This window comes from Phocoena sinus, chromosome 1, assembly GCF_008692025.1.
Source record: "Phocoena sinus isolate mPhoSin1 chromosome 1, mPhoSin1.pri, whole genome shotgun sequence".
NCBI classification, from domain to species: domain Eukaryota; kingdom Metazoa; phylum Chordata; class Mammalia; order Artiodactyla; family Phocoenidae; genus Phocoena; species Phocoena sinus.
Window position 1 is genome coordinate 110,970,348 of NC_045763.1, and position 17,958 is coordinate 110,988,305.

The 17,958-nt window shown below is 41.3% G+C and overlaps 1 protein-coding gene across 1 annotated transcript in view; it reads left to right on the top strand.

Annotated features, from left to right (window-relative positions):
- Positions 1 to 16,965, top strand: part of SNX27 (sorting nexin 27) — an 85,024-nt gene extending 68,059 nt beyond the window's left edge. The window contains exons 8-12 of the mRNA XM_032646869.1: positions 796 to 885; positions 11,155 to 11,304; positions 11,634 to 11,762; positions 12,146 to 12,205; positions 13,104 to 16,965. Coding sequence (XP_032502760.1) covers positions 796 to 885; positions 11,155 to 11,304; positions 11,634 to 11,762; positions 12,146 to 12,205; positions 13,104 to 13,151 — 477 coding nt within the window. The 3' untranslated portion in view covers positions 13,152 to 16,965. The remainder of the gene's footprint in view (positions 1 to 795; positions 886 to 11,154; positions 11,305 to 11,633; positions 11,763 to 12,145; positions 12,206 to 13,103) is intronic.
- The last annotated feature ends 993 nt before the right edge of the window (positions 16,966 to 17,958 follow it).

The window sequence follows — 17,958 nt, forward strand, 5'->3', positions numbered from 1 at the left end:
AGATTAAGGTTTTGTTTCATTTCATGCTTAAAGTACCACAACATCGTTGATCTCCCTTGTTTCATTCTCTCCTTGGCTTAAATCATTTGGGCAGTCATATACAGATCAATCTTACTTAAAAAACAACAATAACAACAGTTTTTTTATTATTTATTTTAGCTCTCTACTCTCCTTAAGTCTAAATTCCTGTGCCTGCTCTTTAGGATCCTTCATACCCTATTAACCTACCCATTCAGAATTATTTTTCATTGTCCGCTAACATGTACCCTTTATTCAAATCAGGCAAGTCTGTCTCCTGAATGTATTTAAGGTCAAACCCATTCCTGTTTCCTGACTTTAGCTTGTAGTTTCTTCTATTCAACCTCTCCTTTGAGGTCCAACCGAGACTTCCTTGAAAACTATGGTTAGCAATAAGCTCTCCTGTTCTGGCTGCATGTATCACTTACTATTTATGTCACACATTTTTTGCTACTTCACTATTATCTTTAATACAGTATTGTATACTATCTTGCAGTGTTCTGTAATTCTTTCTCATGTATAAATTAACCAGAATTTAAATCTCTTAACAGGAGAAACCAGATCCCTCACATGCCTAGAACAATCCTTGAACACATACCAGACACTCATTAAATACTACTTATTCCAGTAAATATACCCATGTGGCAGAGTTTACTGGTGATAACCAGATGGATAAGAGTTATTGTGAAAATGAATCTATGTCTCTTTATTTTTATCAAGAATGTACTTGATACTAATTTTTACATTTCTTTCTTCCCTGCCTTGTTTTGGTGACAGGCTGTTGATGATGTGAAAAAAGGTTACATCAAAGCAGAGGAAAAATCCTACCAATTACAGAAGCTGTATGAACAAAGGAAAATGGTCATGGTAGGTTTATGTCCCCATAATCTCTTTATAAAATGCCCCTTTTTATCTCTTTTTTAAATTTAATTTAATTTTATATTGGAGTATAGTTGATTTACAAAGTTGTGTTAGTTTCAGATATACAGCAAAGTGACTCAGTTATACATATATCCATTCTTTTTCAGATTCTTTTCCCATATAGGTTATTACAGAATATTGAGTAGAGTTCCCTGTGCTATACAGTACGTCCTTGTTGATTATCTATTTATCCCTATTTTACATATAGTAAAATATAGAGTGTATATGTTAGTGTGTATATGTTAATCCCAAACCTCCTAATTTATCCCTCCCCCCCACCGTTCCCCTTTGGTAACCATAAGTTTGTTTTCGAAGTCTGTGAGTCAGTTTCTGTTTTGTATATACATTCATTTGTATTATTTTTTAGATTTCACATATGAGTGATATCATATGGTATTTGTCTTTCGCCTCCTGACTTCCTTCATTTAGTATGATAATCTCTAGGTCCATCCATGTTGCTGCAAATGGCATTATTTCATTCTTTTTTATGGCTGAGTAATATTCCATTGTATATATGTACCACATCTTCTTTATCCATTCCTCTGTTGATGGACATTTAGTTGTTTCCATGTCTTGGCTATTGTGAATAGTGCTGCAGTAAACATTGGGGTACATGTATCTTTCCGAATTTTGGTTTTCTCCAGATGCATGCCCAGGAGTGGGATTGCTGTATCATATGGTAGTTCTACTTTTAGTTTTTTTTGGTTTTTTGTTTTTTTTTACTTTTTTATTGACAGAATTTATAGCAGTTTCATATTACAGAAAAAACTAAGGAGATAGTACAGAGTTCCTATCTTAATATGGTACACTTGTTAAATATTAACTAAAGTCCAACAATTATTAATTTCCTTAGTTTTTTTTTTACATCTTTATTGGAATATAATTGCTTTACAATGTTGTGTTAGTTTCTGCTGTACAATAAAGTGAATCAGCTATATGTATACATATATACATATATCCCCATATCCCCTCCTTGTTGAGCCTCCCTCCTACCCTCCCTATCCCACCCCTCTAGGTTGTCACAAAGCATTGAGCTGATCTCCTGTGCTCTGCAGCAGCTTCCCACTAGCCATCCATTTTACATTTAGTAGTGTATATATGTCAATGCTACTCTCTTACTTCGTCCCAGCTTCCTCTTCCCTCCTCAAGTCCGTTCTTTATGTTTGCATCTTTATTCCTGCCTTGCCACTAGGTTCATCAGTACCGTTTTTTTAGATTCCATATATGTGCGTTAGCATACAGTATTTGTTTTTCTTTTTCTGACTTCACTCTGTATGACAGACTCTAGGTCCATCCACCTCATTACAAATAACTCAATTTTGTTCCTTTTTATGGCTAATATTCCATTGTATACATGTGCCACATCTTCTTTATCCATTCATCTGTCGATGGACATTTAGGTTGCTTCCATGTCCTGGCTATTGTAAATAGTGCTGCAGTGAACACTGGGGTCCATGTATCTTTTTGAATTATGGTTTTCTCCGGATATATGCCCAGGAGTGGGATTGCTGGGTCATATGGTAGCTCTATTTTTAGTTTTTTAAGGAACCTCCATACTGTTCTCCATAGTGGTTGTACCAATTTACATTCCCACCAACAGTGCAGGAGGGTTCCCTTTTCTCCATACCCTCTCCAGCATTTATTGTTTATAGATTTTATTTTTCGATATATTTTTAATTGAAGTATAGTTGATTTACAATGTTGTGTTAATTCTGCTGCACAGCAAAGTTATTCAGCCATGTGTGTGTGTGTGTGTGTGTGTGTGTATGTATATATATGTGTGTGTGTATATATATATATATATATATATATATATATACACACACATACACACACACTTTCTTTTAAAAACATCTTTATTGGAGTATAATTGCTTTACAATGCTGTGCTAGTTTCTGCTTTATAACAAAGTGAATCAGCTATACATATACATATATCCCCATATCTCCTCCCTCTTGCGTCTCCCTCCCACCCTCCCTATCCCACCCCTCTAGGTGGTCACAAAGCACTGAACCTATCTCCCTGTACTATGCGGCTGCTTCCCACTAGGTATCTATTTTACATTTGGTAGTATATATGAGTCCATGCCACTCTCTCATTTCATCCCAGCTTACCCTTCCCCCTCCCTGTGTCCTCAAGTCCATTCTCTACATCTGCGTCATTATTCCTGTCCTGCCCCTAGGTTCTTCATAACCGTGTTTTTTTTTTCTTAGATTCCATATATATGTGTTAGCATATGGTATTTGTTTTTCTCTTTCTGACTTACTTCACTCTGTATGACAGACTCTAGGTCCATCCACCTCACTACAAATAACTCAATTTCGTTTCTTTTTATGGCTGAGTAGTATTCCATTGTATATATGTGCCACATCTTCTTTATCCATTCATCTGTCAGTGGATACTTAGGTTGCTTCCATGTCCTGGCTGTTGTAAATAGAGCTGCAGTGAACATTGTGGTACATGTCTCTTTTTGAATTATGGCTTTCTCAGGGTATATGCCCAGGAGTGGGATTGCTGGGTCATATGGTAGCTCTATTTTTAGTTTTTTAAGGAACCTTCATACTGTTCTCCATAGTGGCTATACCAGTTTACATTCCCACCAACAGTGCAGGAGGGTTCCCTTTTCTCCATACCCTCTCCAGTATTTATTGTTTTATAGATTTTATTTTTCAATATTTTTAATGAAGTATAGTTGATTTACAATGTTGTGTTAATTCTGTTGCACAGCAAAGTGATTCAGCTATATATATATATACACACACACACACACACACACACACACACATACACATACTTCATTTTAATATTCTTTTTCATTATGGTTTATCATAGGATATTGAATATAGTTCTCTGTGCTGTACAGTAGGACCTTGTTGCTCATCCATTCTGTATATAAAAGCTTACATCTGCTAACACCAACCTCCCACTCCATTTTTCCTTCAACCTCCTCCCCCTTGGCAACCACCAGTCTGGTCTCTGTGTCTGTGTTTCTGTTTCGTAGATAGGTTCATTTGTGTCATAATTTAGATTCCACATATAAGTGATATTATATGGTATTTGTCTTTCTCCTTCTGACTTCATTTAGTATGATAATCTCTAGTTGCATCCATGTTGCTGCAAATGGCATTATTTTGTTCTTTTTTATAGCACTGAGTAGTATTCCATTGTATATATGTAACACGTCTTTATCCATTCATCTGTTGGTGGACATTTAGGTTGTTTCTATGTCTTGGCTATTGTGAATAGTGCTGCCATGAACATAGGGGTGCATTTTTTTAAATAAATTTATTTATTTTATTTATTTTCATTTTTGGCTGTGTTGGGTCTCTGTTGCTGTGTGCGGGCTTTCTCTTGTTGTGATAAGTGGGGGCTACTCTTCATTGAGGTGTGCGGGCTTCTCATTGCAGTGGCTTCTCTTGTTGCCGAGCACAGGCTCTAGGGGCACGGGCTTTAGTAGTTGTGGCACTCCAGCTCAGTAGTTGTGGCTCATGGGCTCTAGAGCACAGGCTCAGAAGCTGTGACGCACAGGCTTAGTTGTTCCGCTGCATGTGGGATCTTCCCAGACCAGGGCTCTAACCCATGTCCCCTGCATTGGCAGGCGGATTCTTAACCACTGCACCACCAGGGAAGCCCGCATATATCTTTTTGAATTACGGTTTTGTATAGATATATGCCCAGGAATGGGGTTGCTGGGTCATATGGTAGTTCTATTTTTAGTTTTATGAGGAACCGCCATACTGTTTTCCACAGTGGCTGCATCAGCTTACATTTCCACCAACAGTGTAAGAGGGTTCCCTTTTCTCCACACCCTCTCCAGCATTTGCTATTTGTAGACTTTTTGATGATGGCCATTCTGACTGGTGTGAGGTGATACCTCATTGTAGTTTTGATTTGCATTTCTCTAATAATTAGTGATGTTGAGCATCTTTTCATGTGCTTTTTGAAAATGCCCCTTCTTATCTCTTAAACCTATTCTAGTCATTTTTGAAAGATGTTTTACAACCTGGTCAGTGGCTTAACTGATTTAAAAAGAAGGAGGGAGATACAGACCTTGATATAAAGTCCATTGTGTTCCTCCATTTAGCACACAGAAAGCTTATTGTGGTATATATAGGTATATAACTTTATTATTAATAATAACCAAACAGTATTCTTTTTGATAATAAAAAGTCCTAAAATTAGATGTGTAAAACATTTAATATGATAAAAATAAGATTCTGTAAGAATTAATATTTGGATGTTTAACATTAGAAATTATTTTAGTTGTGATTTAGCAATCACAAAATCATTTGTTTTCCTAACTCCCACCTGTGCAGTTGCTTAAACATTTACGCTCAGTAGTGCGTTTGGTTAGTATGATATCCTAGAGCTGTGTTGTTCAGTTCCATAGCTGCTAGCCTCATGTGGCTATTTAAATTTAATTTTAAATTCATTTAACTTAAATAAAATTTAAAATCCAGTTCTTCCGATGCATTAGCACATTTCAGGTGTTGAGTAGTCACATGTGGCTAGTAGCTACTGTATTGGACAGCCCAGATATGGAACATTTTCATCATCACAGAAAGTTCTGTGGGAGAGGGCTACCTATGATATTCTTGGAATATTTCAAAATTAGTTTTGAATTGGTATCTGCTATAAATAGAGGGATGAAAATTGTCAAAAATAAAATTTGTGAAGAACACTTATGAAAACTTGCACCTATATCATCTTAAAACTTCTTTCTTGGCCAATTCAGATAGTTGAAATTTTTCCAGTTATAGTTTTTCATAATAGTTTTCACACAGTTTTTACACAAGGCAGTAATTGCATTGGTAATAATTCTGATAGGTCACCTGAATTTCTTTTGTACTTTCTGAGAAGTTCTTAGGAGGGAATGTTGATCCATCTAAATTAATTGTATTGGGACTTTCCTAGTGGCACAGTGGTTAAGAATCTGCCTGCCAATGCAGGGGACATGGGTTCGAGCCCTGGTCCGGGAAGATACCACATGCCACGGAGCAGCTAAGCCCATGCACCACAACTGCTGAGCCTGTGCTCTAGAGCCTGTGAACCACAACTACTGAGCTGGTGTGCCACAGCTACCGAAGCCTGTGCGCCTAGAACCTGTGCTCGGCAACAAGAGAAGCCACTACAATGAGAAACCCGCGCACTGCAACGAACACCCAACGCAGCCAAAAATAAATAAATAATTTTATTTATTTATTTTTTTAATTAATTAATTGTATTGGAATAAGAATGGAAACAAGTTAGCCACTGAACTTAAGCCCATAGTCTTATATCTAGGTGGAATAGTTATTTTATCACTCATGTGACAAAAAGGGAACCATCCACCAATGTTCTGCATACGAACAGGCTGAAATAGACAACACAAAAATCTTTTAAATAGAATTAAGTTTTGGGACTTCCCTGATGGTCCAGTGGTTAAGACTCCACGCTCCCAATGCAGGGGGCCTGAGTTCAATCCCTGGTCAGGGAACTAGATCCCACATGCCACAGCTAAGAGCCTCAACTAAAAAGATCCTGCACACGGCAACGAAGATCCCGCGTGCTGCGGGGCGCCAAATAAATAAATAAATAATTATTTGAAAATAAATAAAAATGTTTTTGAAAAAATAGAATAAAGTCCTGGCAGAATTTTGGTAAAGGGAATTTTGCTATGTGGGAGACAGGATTTTAAAACTCAACTTCCACCTCTTCTTTAAGATAATGGTATTGTCTTCTATATATTAATGCATGATTCTGACCAACACATCTGCATCTTCTACTGAAAAGGGCTGTCCACCTCTGCAATAGTTCTTTGCCTTTGTCAAAGCCAGCAGAATCAAAGTAATTTCATAAGGCCTTCTGAATATGGAATACAGATTGTTTCTTTGCACATATAGCACTCTAAACACACTAGCTTCCATTTATACATTTAACAAAAAGTATTTGTTGAGCACCAAGTGTGTGCCAGGCACAGTGCAAAGTGCTAGAGAAATAAATAGGTTTGGGTTGTTCTGTGGCAAAATATAGAAAATCTGAGTTTAACAAGCATAATAATCTATTATGAAATAATTTTTTAGGCTCAAGTTTGTATCTTGTAATCCTCAGTTAAGAACACAAGTGCAGTTAGTACACTGATAGGTTTCCCCGTGGGTCATCTGAACTGAGTATAAAATATGCTTCTCTTGAAAACCTGGTGCCAGTGTACAAGTGTGTACCGGCCCCATAATACTGCAGTCCTATTTTAAAGACCTCCCCCCTGACAAAAGTTTGGGTTTTATTCAGGTATCAGTGTTCAAAGACATTAGCCTAGTCAATGGTCAATACATTGAAACTACCACCTCAGATGGACCCTTCAGAGCCCGTAGGTCTTGATACCATTATGATAACAACTTAGCACAGTTGATAGGCCTGAGATTAGGCCATATCACTACGATTAGTTGCCAGATCACTGTGAGACCTTCAGCAATTCACAAACTTGTCACTTTCGGTTTCATTTCTGTAAATTGGGGATGTTCAGGTTGCTAGCTCTCAAGTAGAATCTTGACAAAATACTCCAAAGTTAACAGATAAATAAGCTTTGTGTAAGTTCCCTTGCTCTCCGAATACAGAGGACAGCTCATACGTTTGCCATAGTTTGTAATACCCAGTGTGATCAAAATGTTTTTGTTTTTTACCTGTTTGCAAAGTTAGATTGAATCTCAAATTAGGATGGTTGAGAATATAGTGTACATAAGACTTGTTTTTTCTTTTTTTTCTCTCTCTCTTTTTTTTAAGTCTTTAATATTTATTTATCTTATTTTTGGCTGAGTTGGGTCTTCGTTGCTGCATGTGGGCTTTCTCTAGTTGCAGCGAGCGGGGGCTACTCTTCGTTGCGGTGCTCGGGCTTCTCATTGCAGTGGCTTCTTTTGTTGCGGAGCACGGGCTCTGGGCGTGCAGTCTTCAGTAGTTGTGGCTCGCGGGCTCCGTAGTTGTAGCTTGCAGGCTCTAGAGTGCAGGCTCAGTAGCTGTTGCACACAGGCTTAGTTGCTCTGTGGCATGTGGGATCTTCCCGGACCAGAGCTCGAACCCGTGTCCCCTGCATTGGCAGGCGGATTCATAACAACTGCACCACCAGGGAAGTCCCTCTCTCTTTTTTTTCAACTCTCACACAAGCAGTGAACGTGTAACTTATGTCTTGCCATTGTTGAACTGACAAATAAGAAGTTCCTGGGTTTGGGGTTCCCTGGTGGCGCAGTGGTTAAGAATCCGCCTGCCGATGCAGGGGACGTGGGTTCGAGCCCTGGTCCGGGAAGATCCCACATGCTGCGGAGCAAATAAGCCTGTGCGCCACAACTACTGAAGCCGCACGCCTAGAGCCTGTGCTCCACAGCAAGAGAAGCCACTGCAATGAGAAGCCCGCACACTGCAACGAAGAGTAGCCTCCACTCGCCGCAAGTAGAGAAAGCCCGCACGCAGCAACGAAGACCCAGCACAGCCATAGATAAATAAATAAAATAAATAAACTTATTAAAAAAGAAAAAAAGTTTCTGGGTTTGTGTTTGTCAACATAATTTTTAATGATTTCACACAAGGCAGTATATGTGGAAGTCAGTGTTTCTCAAAGTGTAGTTGCCAGCCCAGTTACATGGGAATCACTTGTTAAGCCTGCTCAAAATGCAGATTTCTGGACCCCACCTCACATTTACTAAACCAGAACCTCTAGGGGTAAGATCTAGAAATATTTGTGAAGATTTTTACAGAAGCACCCTAGTGAGTCTGCAACTTTAGGTGCTTGAGAAACACTACCCTTGGAATTTGGGAGAGTTGGCTTCCAAGTTTCCTCTCAGGCCTTTATTTCAATTTTAGATCTGGTTTGACCCTTGGCAGGTTGTTTGGGAGAACAGAGAGTTCTCCAGAATGGACCTCCATCCCTCACCTAAAGTGTTTTGCTCTGTTAAGTACTGTCTCTGCTTTAATAACCACCCTATTTCAGTATTTACCTATCTTGCTGAACATTGAACATTTATAAAATGTCCCATGCCATACCTGTCCTCTTCTCTTGCCTGATGTGCACCATCATCTAAGTGGTATACAAATCAAGGAAGGTAATTTAGGATACATATTTAGCTACTCAGAATTTAATATGAAAGGAGAATAGACAGGATAATTTTTTGTTTGAAGTACATAGCTACACCCTTATGTAAATATGTTTGAAAACAAAAATTAACTTTCCTTTGGAAATTTGGATGTATGTAAAATTTTAAATATTTCTTCTCTGTGTTTTCTGCAAATCGAGGAATGTAGAGATTGCCCACTTAAAACTGAGAAATACTACCTGACCTGATAATCTCAGGAAAACCTTAAATTTCCCCGATGACACCTTACCTTAATGGAGCCTTTAAAATTTTTTTTAAAGCTGTCATGTATTGAATACCTAATTATGTACTAAGTACTATGCTAGATACTTTTCAAGGTCACAAATAACTGTATGGTATAGATGCTATTATTATTTCCCTTTTTATGGAAGAGGAAACAAAGGCTCCTAGGATTTAATAATTTGCTAGAGTTCAAATAACTTGCCCAAGATTACAGAGTTAGGAAGTTATGGGTCCAGGATTCAAGCCTGGGGCGTTCTGGGCCCAGGCTCTTGATCACTACTCTGCTGTTTGCTGCTTGTTATAACCCCAGAAGAGTTCTCTCCTATGTCATCCACTGCCTGTCATATTTACCAAAGTATAGATAGTAGCCAGAGATTTATTTTTGTTCATAGTGCCAGTAGAAGGCCTAAGCAGTTTATCACTGGTTCAGGATGGATGATGGTCAAGGGGGATGGATGGGGTAACGGAGGGAGACAGAGAAGAAAAATGATGCAAGTGAAGTATTTTGGCACTTCTGTATTGACCCTGTCCCTGTGTTCTTGCTACCCCTTTATAAGTTTTCACCTTTAAAGTTGCTGTTATTTTCCCCAAGCAGAAGTAAATACAAAGTAGGGAAGGGAGCCTGTGGTGTAATTTTTTTTCCCCCTGGGCCCTTAGGTCTTCCCAGACAGTCCCTGGTGGCAGTAGAGACAGTCTTAGGTGCCATTCCTTGGTACCAGAGCCATAGGTTGCCTAGGGTCCTTTTTGTGCCTGTCTCTTCTTTTCTCTTGGTGAGGCGGAAGGCAGCTCTCCAGTGTATTCTAACCTCCGTACCCATCTAGTTGAAATCAACTAGGGTGCTATACCTTTGTCTTCTCTCTAACTCTCTGCGCACATCACCACTATGCCTTGTTCTTCCTGTGTGACATGCAGATGGGGGTGTCACACAGACTTGAGACTATTTGCTTGTTTCCCAGGCAATCACTGAGGAAACCAGGTCAGAGTCCCTGCATCTTATTTTTCCTTATCATCTTTCCCTATTTCTCTTCTCTCCTTCCCATTCATTATCTTTTACTCTCTCCCCTCTCAACTCAACATAGTGAGTTAAGTAAGAGAGAGGCCAGCCTTAACTGTAGAGGAGAAGGGACAAAGAGTTCAGAGACCTCTCTGGATCAGTCTTGGAGCATTGTACCTGTGAGGGTCACATATGTCACTTGTTTTGGGTCTAGATGCTTTTTAAGGAGACATATATGCTGGAGACCCAGGGGACAGTGGGGCTAAATGGGACAGGTTGGTAATAGAGAAAGGATCAGAGGCTTAGAAATTAAACCTGGCTTCTAATCCTGGTTGTGCCACTTACTATTACCTGTGACATTAAGCAAGTCTCATTATTATTCTGAGTTTCTGTAAAATGACTAACTTTTAAAGTTTCCTTCAGCTTAAACTTTTTATGAATATGAGATTTAGGATAGCTTAATCCTCATCACTGAGATCATTCTAACTTTTGATTGGAGAAGAGATGAGAAACATTAGCTCTCTTACCTTAATTATAAGGATAGATTTGATTGCATCCCTTAGGTACAGTGAAAATAGAGGGCTGGACTAAATGGCATTGTGAGTTCCCTCTAGTCCTAGGGCTCTTGGTTGCAGTATCTCTTCTGGCTTCAATTATATATAAGTAGAGAAAGAGAGCAGGGTTGGAAGTATGGAGTTGGAAGTTAGAAGGATAAAGGATCATCTAGGAGTCCTGTCCCAGCTCGGCAATGGATGTGAGACCAGAGGCAAGGTCTCCAGGTTGCGAGGTTTCTCTCGGTTCTTTTGTGTGCCATCGCAGCAGCTCCTGATGATGGTGTGGTTCTATAGTAACACTGTTTCTCTTTCCTTTTTTCTCTAGTACCTCAACATGCTAAGGACTTGTGAGGGCTACAATGAAATCATCTTCCCCCACTGTGCCTGCGACTCCAGGAGAAAGGGGCATGTTATCACAGCCATCAGCATCACGCACTTTAAACTGCATGCCTGCACTGAAGAAGGACAGCTGGAGGTGAGAGTTCATTTAGCATGTAGCTGGGAAGTCAGGGGGCATGGTCCAGGAACACCAGGAATACTTTGATACTCCCTTGCTATGTTTTAATTCCTCCTTGTGGGGGAAATGATATCAAGACTGTTTTGACTGGGGTAAATAGGCTCTGGATCTACACTGCTCCTCACCTTCACTGGCTGCTTACACTGACTTTTATTCTTCTGTCACAGGCTTTTCCCTGAAATGATGTAGACATCTCTACTGATTTCTTTTCTGCTGTCTGGTTCAGAACCATCTTACCTAAGCTCCCCAGCATTCTCAAACTTATGCTCTTGTTCTCGGTTGTTTAGAACCAGGTAATAGCATTTGAATGGGATGAGATGCAACGATGGGATACAGATGAAGAAGGAATGGCCTTCTGTTTTGAATATGCTCGAGGAGAGAAGAAGCCTCGATGGGTTAAAATCTTCACACCATATGTGAGTGGTAGTTGGGGAAGCATGCACGGGGAAAGTAGATTGGGCTTAAAGTTCTCCTTAAGCTAAATGCATAAATGGAGAGAGCTGTAGAGCAGTTGTTTTGAGATCTGAACCTGTTTGAATCCTAGAGCCCCAGGTTCTTCCTGGCTTTCCTTTAGGCCTGATTAGGATTGGCAATTTCATATCCCACTTGACTCACAGTTAACCACTAGAAGGAGCCAGAGAATAGCAGATGAGCCAGGCCTGGGTTTTATGGAGCTTGTTAAGGTTTTTCTCTAGGCTGAGCAAGTTTGGAAGGTGACTCTGGGCAGGAGTTCAAAGGCATGGTCCTCTGGTGCCTGGTCTTGAGAAGCCAGTGAGTGTTGCTCTGTTTTTTTTTTCAGTTCAATTACATGCATGAATGCTTCGAGAGGGTGTTCTGCGAGCTCAAGTGGAGAAAAGAGGTAATTCTAAACAATCTTGAATTGGCCTTTTCATCTTTTTTTGTTTGTTTGTTTAAAATGTATAGTCCTGTGGCCAAATACCTGGGGCCCTCATCTCCATCTGTCTAGGAGTATTAGTTAGAGACTGGTTATCCCATGTGAGCCAGGATATTCTTCCAGAGAGGTTATTAGCCTTGGACGCTAAACGGACTGTGCCAAAAAGCCCTCCTTCCATTGTCTAGAGACTGGCCATTGGCTACAGGCTATTCCATCCCTCATAACTTCATGCAACCTCCTCTGCTTGTTTTTTATCGGTCGCCCTCTGTGTTCTTCCTGACCCAGAAGGGCAGCTGTCCTCAGTTTTAGCCATTCTGACTGGGTGAGATGTGAAAGAGTCTGTCTAGGCTAACCAAGAGTGTGTGTGCATGAGAAGGTTTTTGCTGCTGCTTTCCTGCTGTCTGTATATGCCAGTGCTGGAACAGAATTTAAAACATTCAGAATAATTAGCTACTTACTCTCAAAGAATATGTTCCCAAGGTTCAGAGGGTAAAGTCAGGAATAAGAAAATTTATATTCTTGGTATAGTAGAAAGAACATAGGGCTCTGGGAATCAGATCTGGATTCTCTCCCAGCTTTTTTTCTCTCTGTGATCTTGGACAAATCAGCCTCCCTGGATCTCAGTTTTCTCATCTTTCCTCATCTGTGAGACAGGAAGGCTGAACCGGATAGTTAATATCCTAGGTCCCTTCCAACTCTAAAAGGCTATGATTCTTGATGGAAAGTTATATCAAGTGAAGAGGCCAATCAGATCAAGTCATCCATCCAGTCATACATTTTCTGTGTGAGGGGTTGTCTCTAGATGGGAGGAGATGAGGACACCTAAGGCTTCCCAGTAACTGTTTTCTTTTTTTCCTTTCAGAACATTTTCCAGATGGCGAGGTCACAGCAGAGAGATGTGGCCACCTAGCCTTTCGTTACCCTCTTCCCTTCTCTTCACCCTCATCCTCTTATCCCTTTCGTCTCCCATGTCAGACAGAGTAACCATTAACACGAAAGAAGAGAAAAAGGAAAAAAGTCATTATATTCAAAAGTCCTAAACTAAATATTATTAATAATCCCTCTGAATTTCATATCTCTGGAATTGAGCTGGTAGAGAACAACAGATGGGTCAGCACCAGGAGTCAACTGAGTTAAGACAGGAAAAGAAATAAGCCCAACCAACTCGCCAAAGGTATCTTTGTCTTTTCAACTGGGCCTCATACCAACAGACTCTCCTTGTACTATATTTTTAGAACTGGAACTATGAACTCCATCCATTTGCACTGTTCAGGCATATATATGTATGTATGTAAAAATTATATATACACAAATTAGCTGCACGTATATACATATATATATTTCTTTTTAAATTTCATATTGATGGCAGTACCTTTTTTAGCTTGTGTTTTTACACACCTTTCACTAGAATTCATGACTTCTCTCTTGCTCTCTTTATTTTGAAACAAACTTTAAAAAGGAAAAAAAAAATTTACAGGGAAAAATACCTCTCCTCATGAAGGACTCGAAAAGTTTACAACCTGCTTGGGTTTTTCCCCCCTTTTTTGTATTGAATGAAGATTCTGGATCATGGGTTGCCATAGAGTCTGAGGAGCAAGGAGCATAGTTTCTTTATCTTCCAAGAGGCTGCTGGGGAGGAGAAAGAGGTGTGTTTCTCAAGGGCAGCAAGGCTGCAGATCTGCAGCGAGAGTCTAAAGACTTGGTGTGGTCTCTCTTGATTCCAAGACAACTTTCCTGGTCCATCTCTGTCTCTTCCACTCATGGCTTTTAGCCACATTCTACATCTTCCTGCTTCCCGAGGGCCCCCTGTATGGTTTCCCTCAACAGGCCTAGAATGAAGGGGAGGGCGGGCTCAGGAGGTTGACGCCACAGACACCTGAAACACTTAGAGGTCATGATTTCCCATTTCCCTGCTCTTTCTGAAGCAGGGATGGTACTTGGGACCAGAGTTAAAGCTGATACCTTTAGGCACAAAGATTGGACTTAAGTAGGGGGAAGGAAAGAAGAAAGTCCCTATGAATATAAGCTTGTCCCTACTCCATTGCTGACCAATAACCACCCATAACTATTACATTCTCTGTGACTTCCTTAAACGCCCATGTTGGGGAAGGATCTGACAGCATCCCCAAGGCCTTGGGGAAACTTGGAAGGGTCGGTGGCCTGTGCCGGGCAAACCATACCCCGTCCAAGCCAGCTGAGGACCCAGGAAGGAGCAGTAGTAATATGGGTGATTTGGGTTGGATCTCAGCTTTGAATTAAAAGGAACCTGAAGGAAAATCTTTTTGTCCCTCAAAGAGCTCCTCATCTGATCTTGCAGTTAGACCTTTTGAGACCTGAGAGCTACATCCCAGGATCTGGGGCCAGGGCTGACTGGGGTGGAGCAACATTCTCAACCCCCAGCCTCCAAAGGTACTGCATTGGGAGCTCTGATACAGTCAGGCTCCGATGCACCTGAAACATTTTTGAGCCTTCTTTACTTTTTTCCTTCTCTACCTTCTAAACAGAAACCTCCATAGAATGGCATCTTTTGCTTTGTCTAACTGGGAGGCAGCCATAGTTGGTTGTAGTCAACTCCACTGAGCAGTGTTGGGGTGGTTTGAAGTTTCTGTTTTTGTAACTTGTTTTTGCAGATTGTTGTGAGGCCACTTTGCTCTCTGTCTCACTCTGTTGTCTTGGCAGGCGCTTGCCCCACGGGGTGTGGGATCGTATAGGACATCCTATCTTTCCTCACCTTCTCCAAACCCAGGTGGAATCACAGAGTGCAAAATGTAGGAAAGCTGAATGTTTAAAATTGCAGAGAGTGATCCCTGATTTGGAGGCTTTGGCACAGAATTAACTTCTTCTGGCTTAAATGAATTTAATAATGAGCCAAAGGACCCTGGAAAGAAGGTATGTTGATTGCCCACTCCAAGATGCTGAAGAGGCTTTTGGCACCAGCTTTGTTCAAACTTTAAAAATAGCAGTTTGCCCCTATTCCTTTAGAGTGGGAGAGGAATGAACAAATCCGGGAGTCAGTGGGAAGCCCAGATGCTGACCTGTGATGTGAGAGTAGCGGGGATGCCTTTAGCGTGCATAGACGCTGCTCCTGTGTCGTTCTGACCTGGCACTCACTTGGTGCTTGGAGATTGGGTGAGGGCCCTGTAGGTAGTTAGCCTGTTTAGCCCCTGCTTGAGGCTGTACCACTAACAAAGCCCCAGCTACAGTGAGAAGGGGAGAGCAGGGAAGCCCTGGAGGACAGCGCCTTCTTCTCTCCCACCCACAGCAGCGTCCTGCAATGGAGGCAGAGGTCGCTGTGGCTGTACAGCTCCATCCAGTCAAGCTCTTCTTTGCACGAAGCAGTGTTAGTGTGATACCCTTTCCCCCTTGCTCTGCACTTCCTTTCTTGAATCCCTACCACCTTTCTCAGTCCAGGGTTCTGCCCAGGGAGTCTTCTGCTCAGTCTCTTTTTGCAGTTTGTCTCCGGGAAATAGTCTCCCCTTTCCCCCTGCTTTGCCCCAGCAGAGCCAGCAGGATCTCCCTGATCTCTTGTTGTCCTCCCTTCCCAACAGAGAGTTTCTATCCATAAAAACTCAGAGTTTTTATGGATCAGGAGAAAATGCAGGCCCTGAGACACCTATCCCTGCAGAAAGGGTTCCCTTGGGCCATACTTTGGGTTTTCTGCTCCTTACATTTTTATTTTACTCTCCCTTTTTCTGCCCTCCCCTTGCCCTAGGTCTAAGCTCAGCACAGGCGAGTGCTCGGGGCAGCTCCTGGGCCTGGACAGCTCTCAGGGAGGAATTAGAGAAATGTTCAGCATCCCCGTGCCTGGCCCATCCAGTTTCATCCTTTAGTTACGCAGGCCAGTAGCTTCGGGTTATCCCTTCTTATATCTCCAAACCCAGTGCTTGGAGCAGCAGCTCTAACAGGAGGTGATACCTCTCTCTTTCACTTCAGAATTTGCCAGCTTAGGGGCCTGGCTCTTGAAGGCAGTTTTCTTAAAGGGGACTGCATCCTGGGTGACCCGAAGTCTCCAGACCTAGAGGGACAACTGTGCCCTCTCTTCTCTGCTTCATGTTCTCTGGCTGGATTGATTCAGCGGTAGAAACCATTTGGTCTTTTGCACCCCAGCATACCGCTAGGTTCCTTCCAGAGTCATTGTGTCACATTAGCTTCCTTTTGGAGGGAGGGTGATGTGGGTAAATACTCAGATAGCAGAGGCAGTGGGTGTGCATCTTTAGTTCCCCATCTTCCGGTTTCACCTCCTGCCCTCCTCTTGCCCTAAACCTGAGCACATCATGCCAGGCCTCACTCATACAGGATGGTGTCAGCTCACTCCTCAGCAGTAATCTAGGGTGTGTGGGAAGCTTAAGGCTCTGGGGAAGAACAGAATCGAAGAGGGGATGATGTGGGTGGAGGCACTGGCCAACTAACTGCTAAACTTGGACACCAGTTTTATATCACATCCCCCTTTGTAAGCCAGTGAGCAGGGCTTCAGTTTTCCCCAGACCATGCACACTTTTAATTTATTTGAGAGAAACTCTAATTGTATTTTCACTGCAGTATCTTGTATTTTTTATTTGTGATTTAAGAAATGTGAAGAGAAAATACACAGACACATAATGGCTAACAGTGTTTCTTTCATTCCTTGTTCTAGAGCTAACCACTCTAAAATTGTTTGGTAATGTCACTTAGTGTAATTAATTGTAACATATTCTTTTAAATAAATTGATTTATTGATGAAACTATTTTTTGGTTTCCTAGACTTACAAATCCTTTGGGTTGTGTGGGAAGAGGTGAAGAAAGACGTTTGAGATTTGAGTTTGAATGATCAGTCTGAAAATGGGAAGGAACATCTGACTAGTCCTCCTGACCAACTAGCTAGTGAGGCGGTTGTTTGAGAGCAGGAGATGGGGAAGGGTGGGAAAAGGAGAAGCTGGGAGGCCCCTGGTCCAAAGTTCTATTTCCAGAAAATTCCTCCTTTGAAAATTCCTTCTTCCCCCTCAACCCTCAGGGTTGGTTGTGCCAGCTTGCACAAACTCCACGTTAAGACTCACAGGACTTCTGTTCCTCAGCCTTATGCAGATAGAGCCTGGCAGAGCCCTTGGGACAGATCTTAGCACTGTCCGCCTGCCCGCAGCCACATGTATATACTTTTTCATTTTTCAAGTTACTTAGGAAACTTCTCTCTGGAATCTGAGCTGAATGGTACCTATTACCCCTAACGAATGCCAGCTCAATACCGTGTCCTCTGGGTGATTATATTCTCCCCTCTGCCCACACTCCTGAGAATAAGCGTGGTCTTGCATGTTCTTTGCTTTTGCGGAGGAATCTCAGGCGTTGTAGCCTGAGTACCTACTCTTAAGGATACCTACCCTACTCTGTGTGTTAGTTTATGGGCTGAATCTATTCCGAAAAGCTCAGCATTTACCTTAGGTCAGATATTTTAAATTATTTTTTATAAACCTTCCTGTTTTGTTTTTCTAATCCCTAGCCATGTGCTTTTGCTCCTTGATTGGAGACCATAAGAGCAAGGTGTAGTTTGACATTTGGTTTGGCAGTTCGGGGAGAGACATTGCTGTGGGTCTCTCACTGAGCCGTCAGCATTCAATAATTGAAATCTGGTAAATACTACTGTGCTAATGGGGAAAAAAAAATTTTTTTTCTTTAACAAGGGAAGAATCCACAGAGAAGTAGAAAGTGGAACTCCAGAGTTAGAATTATAGAAGTTAAAGTCAAAC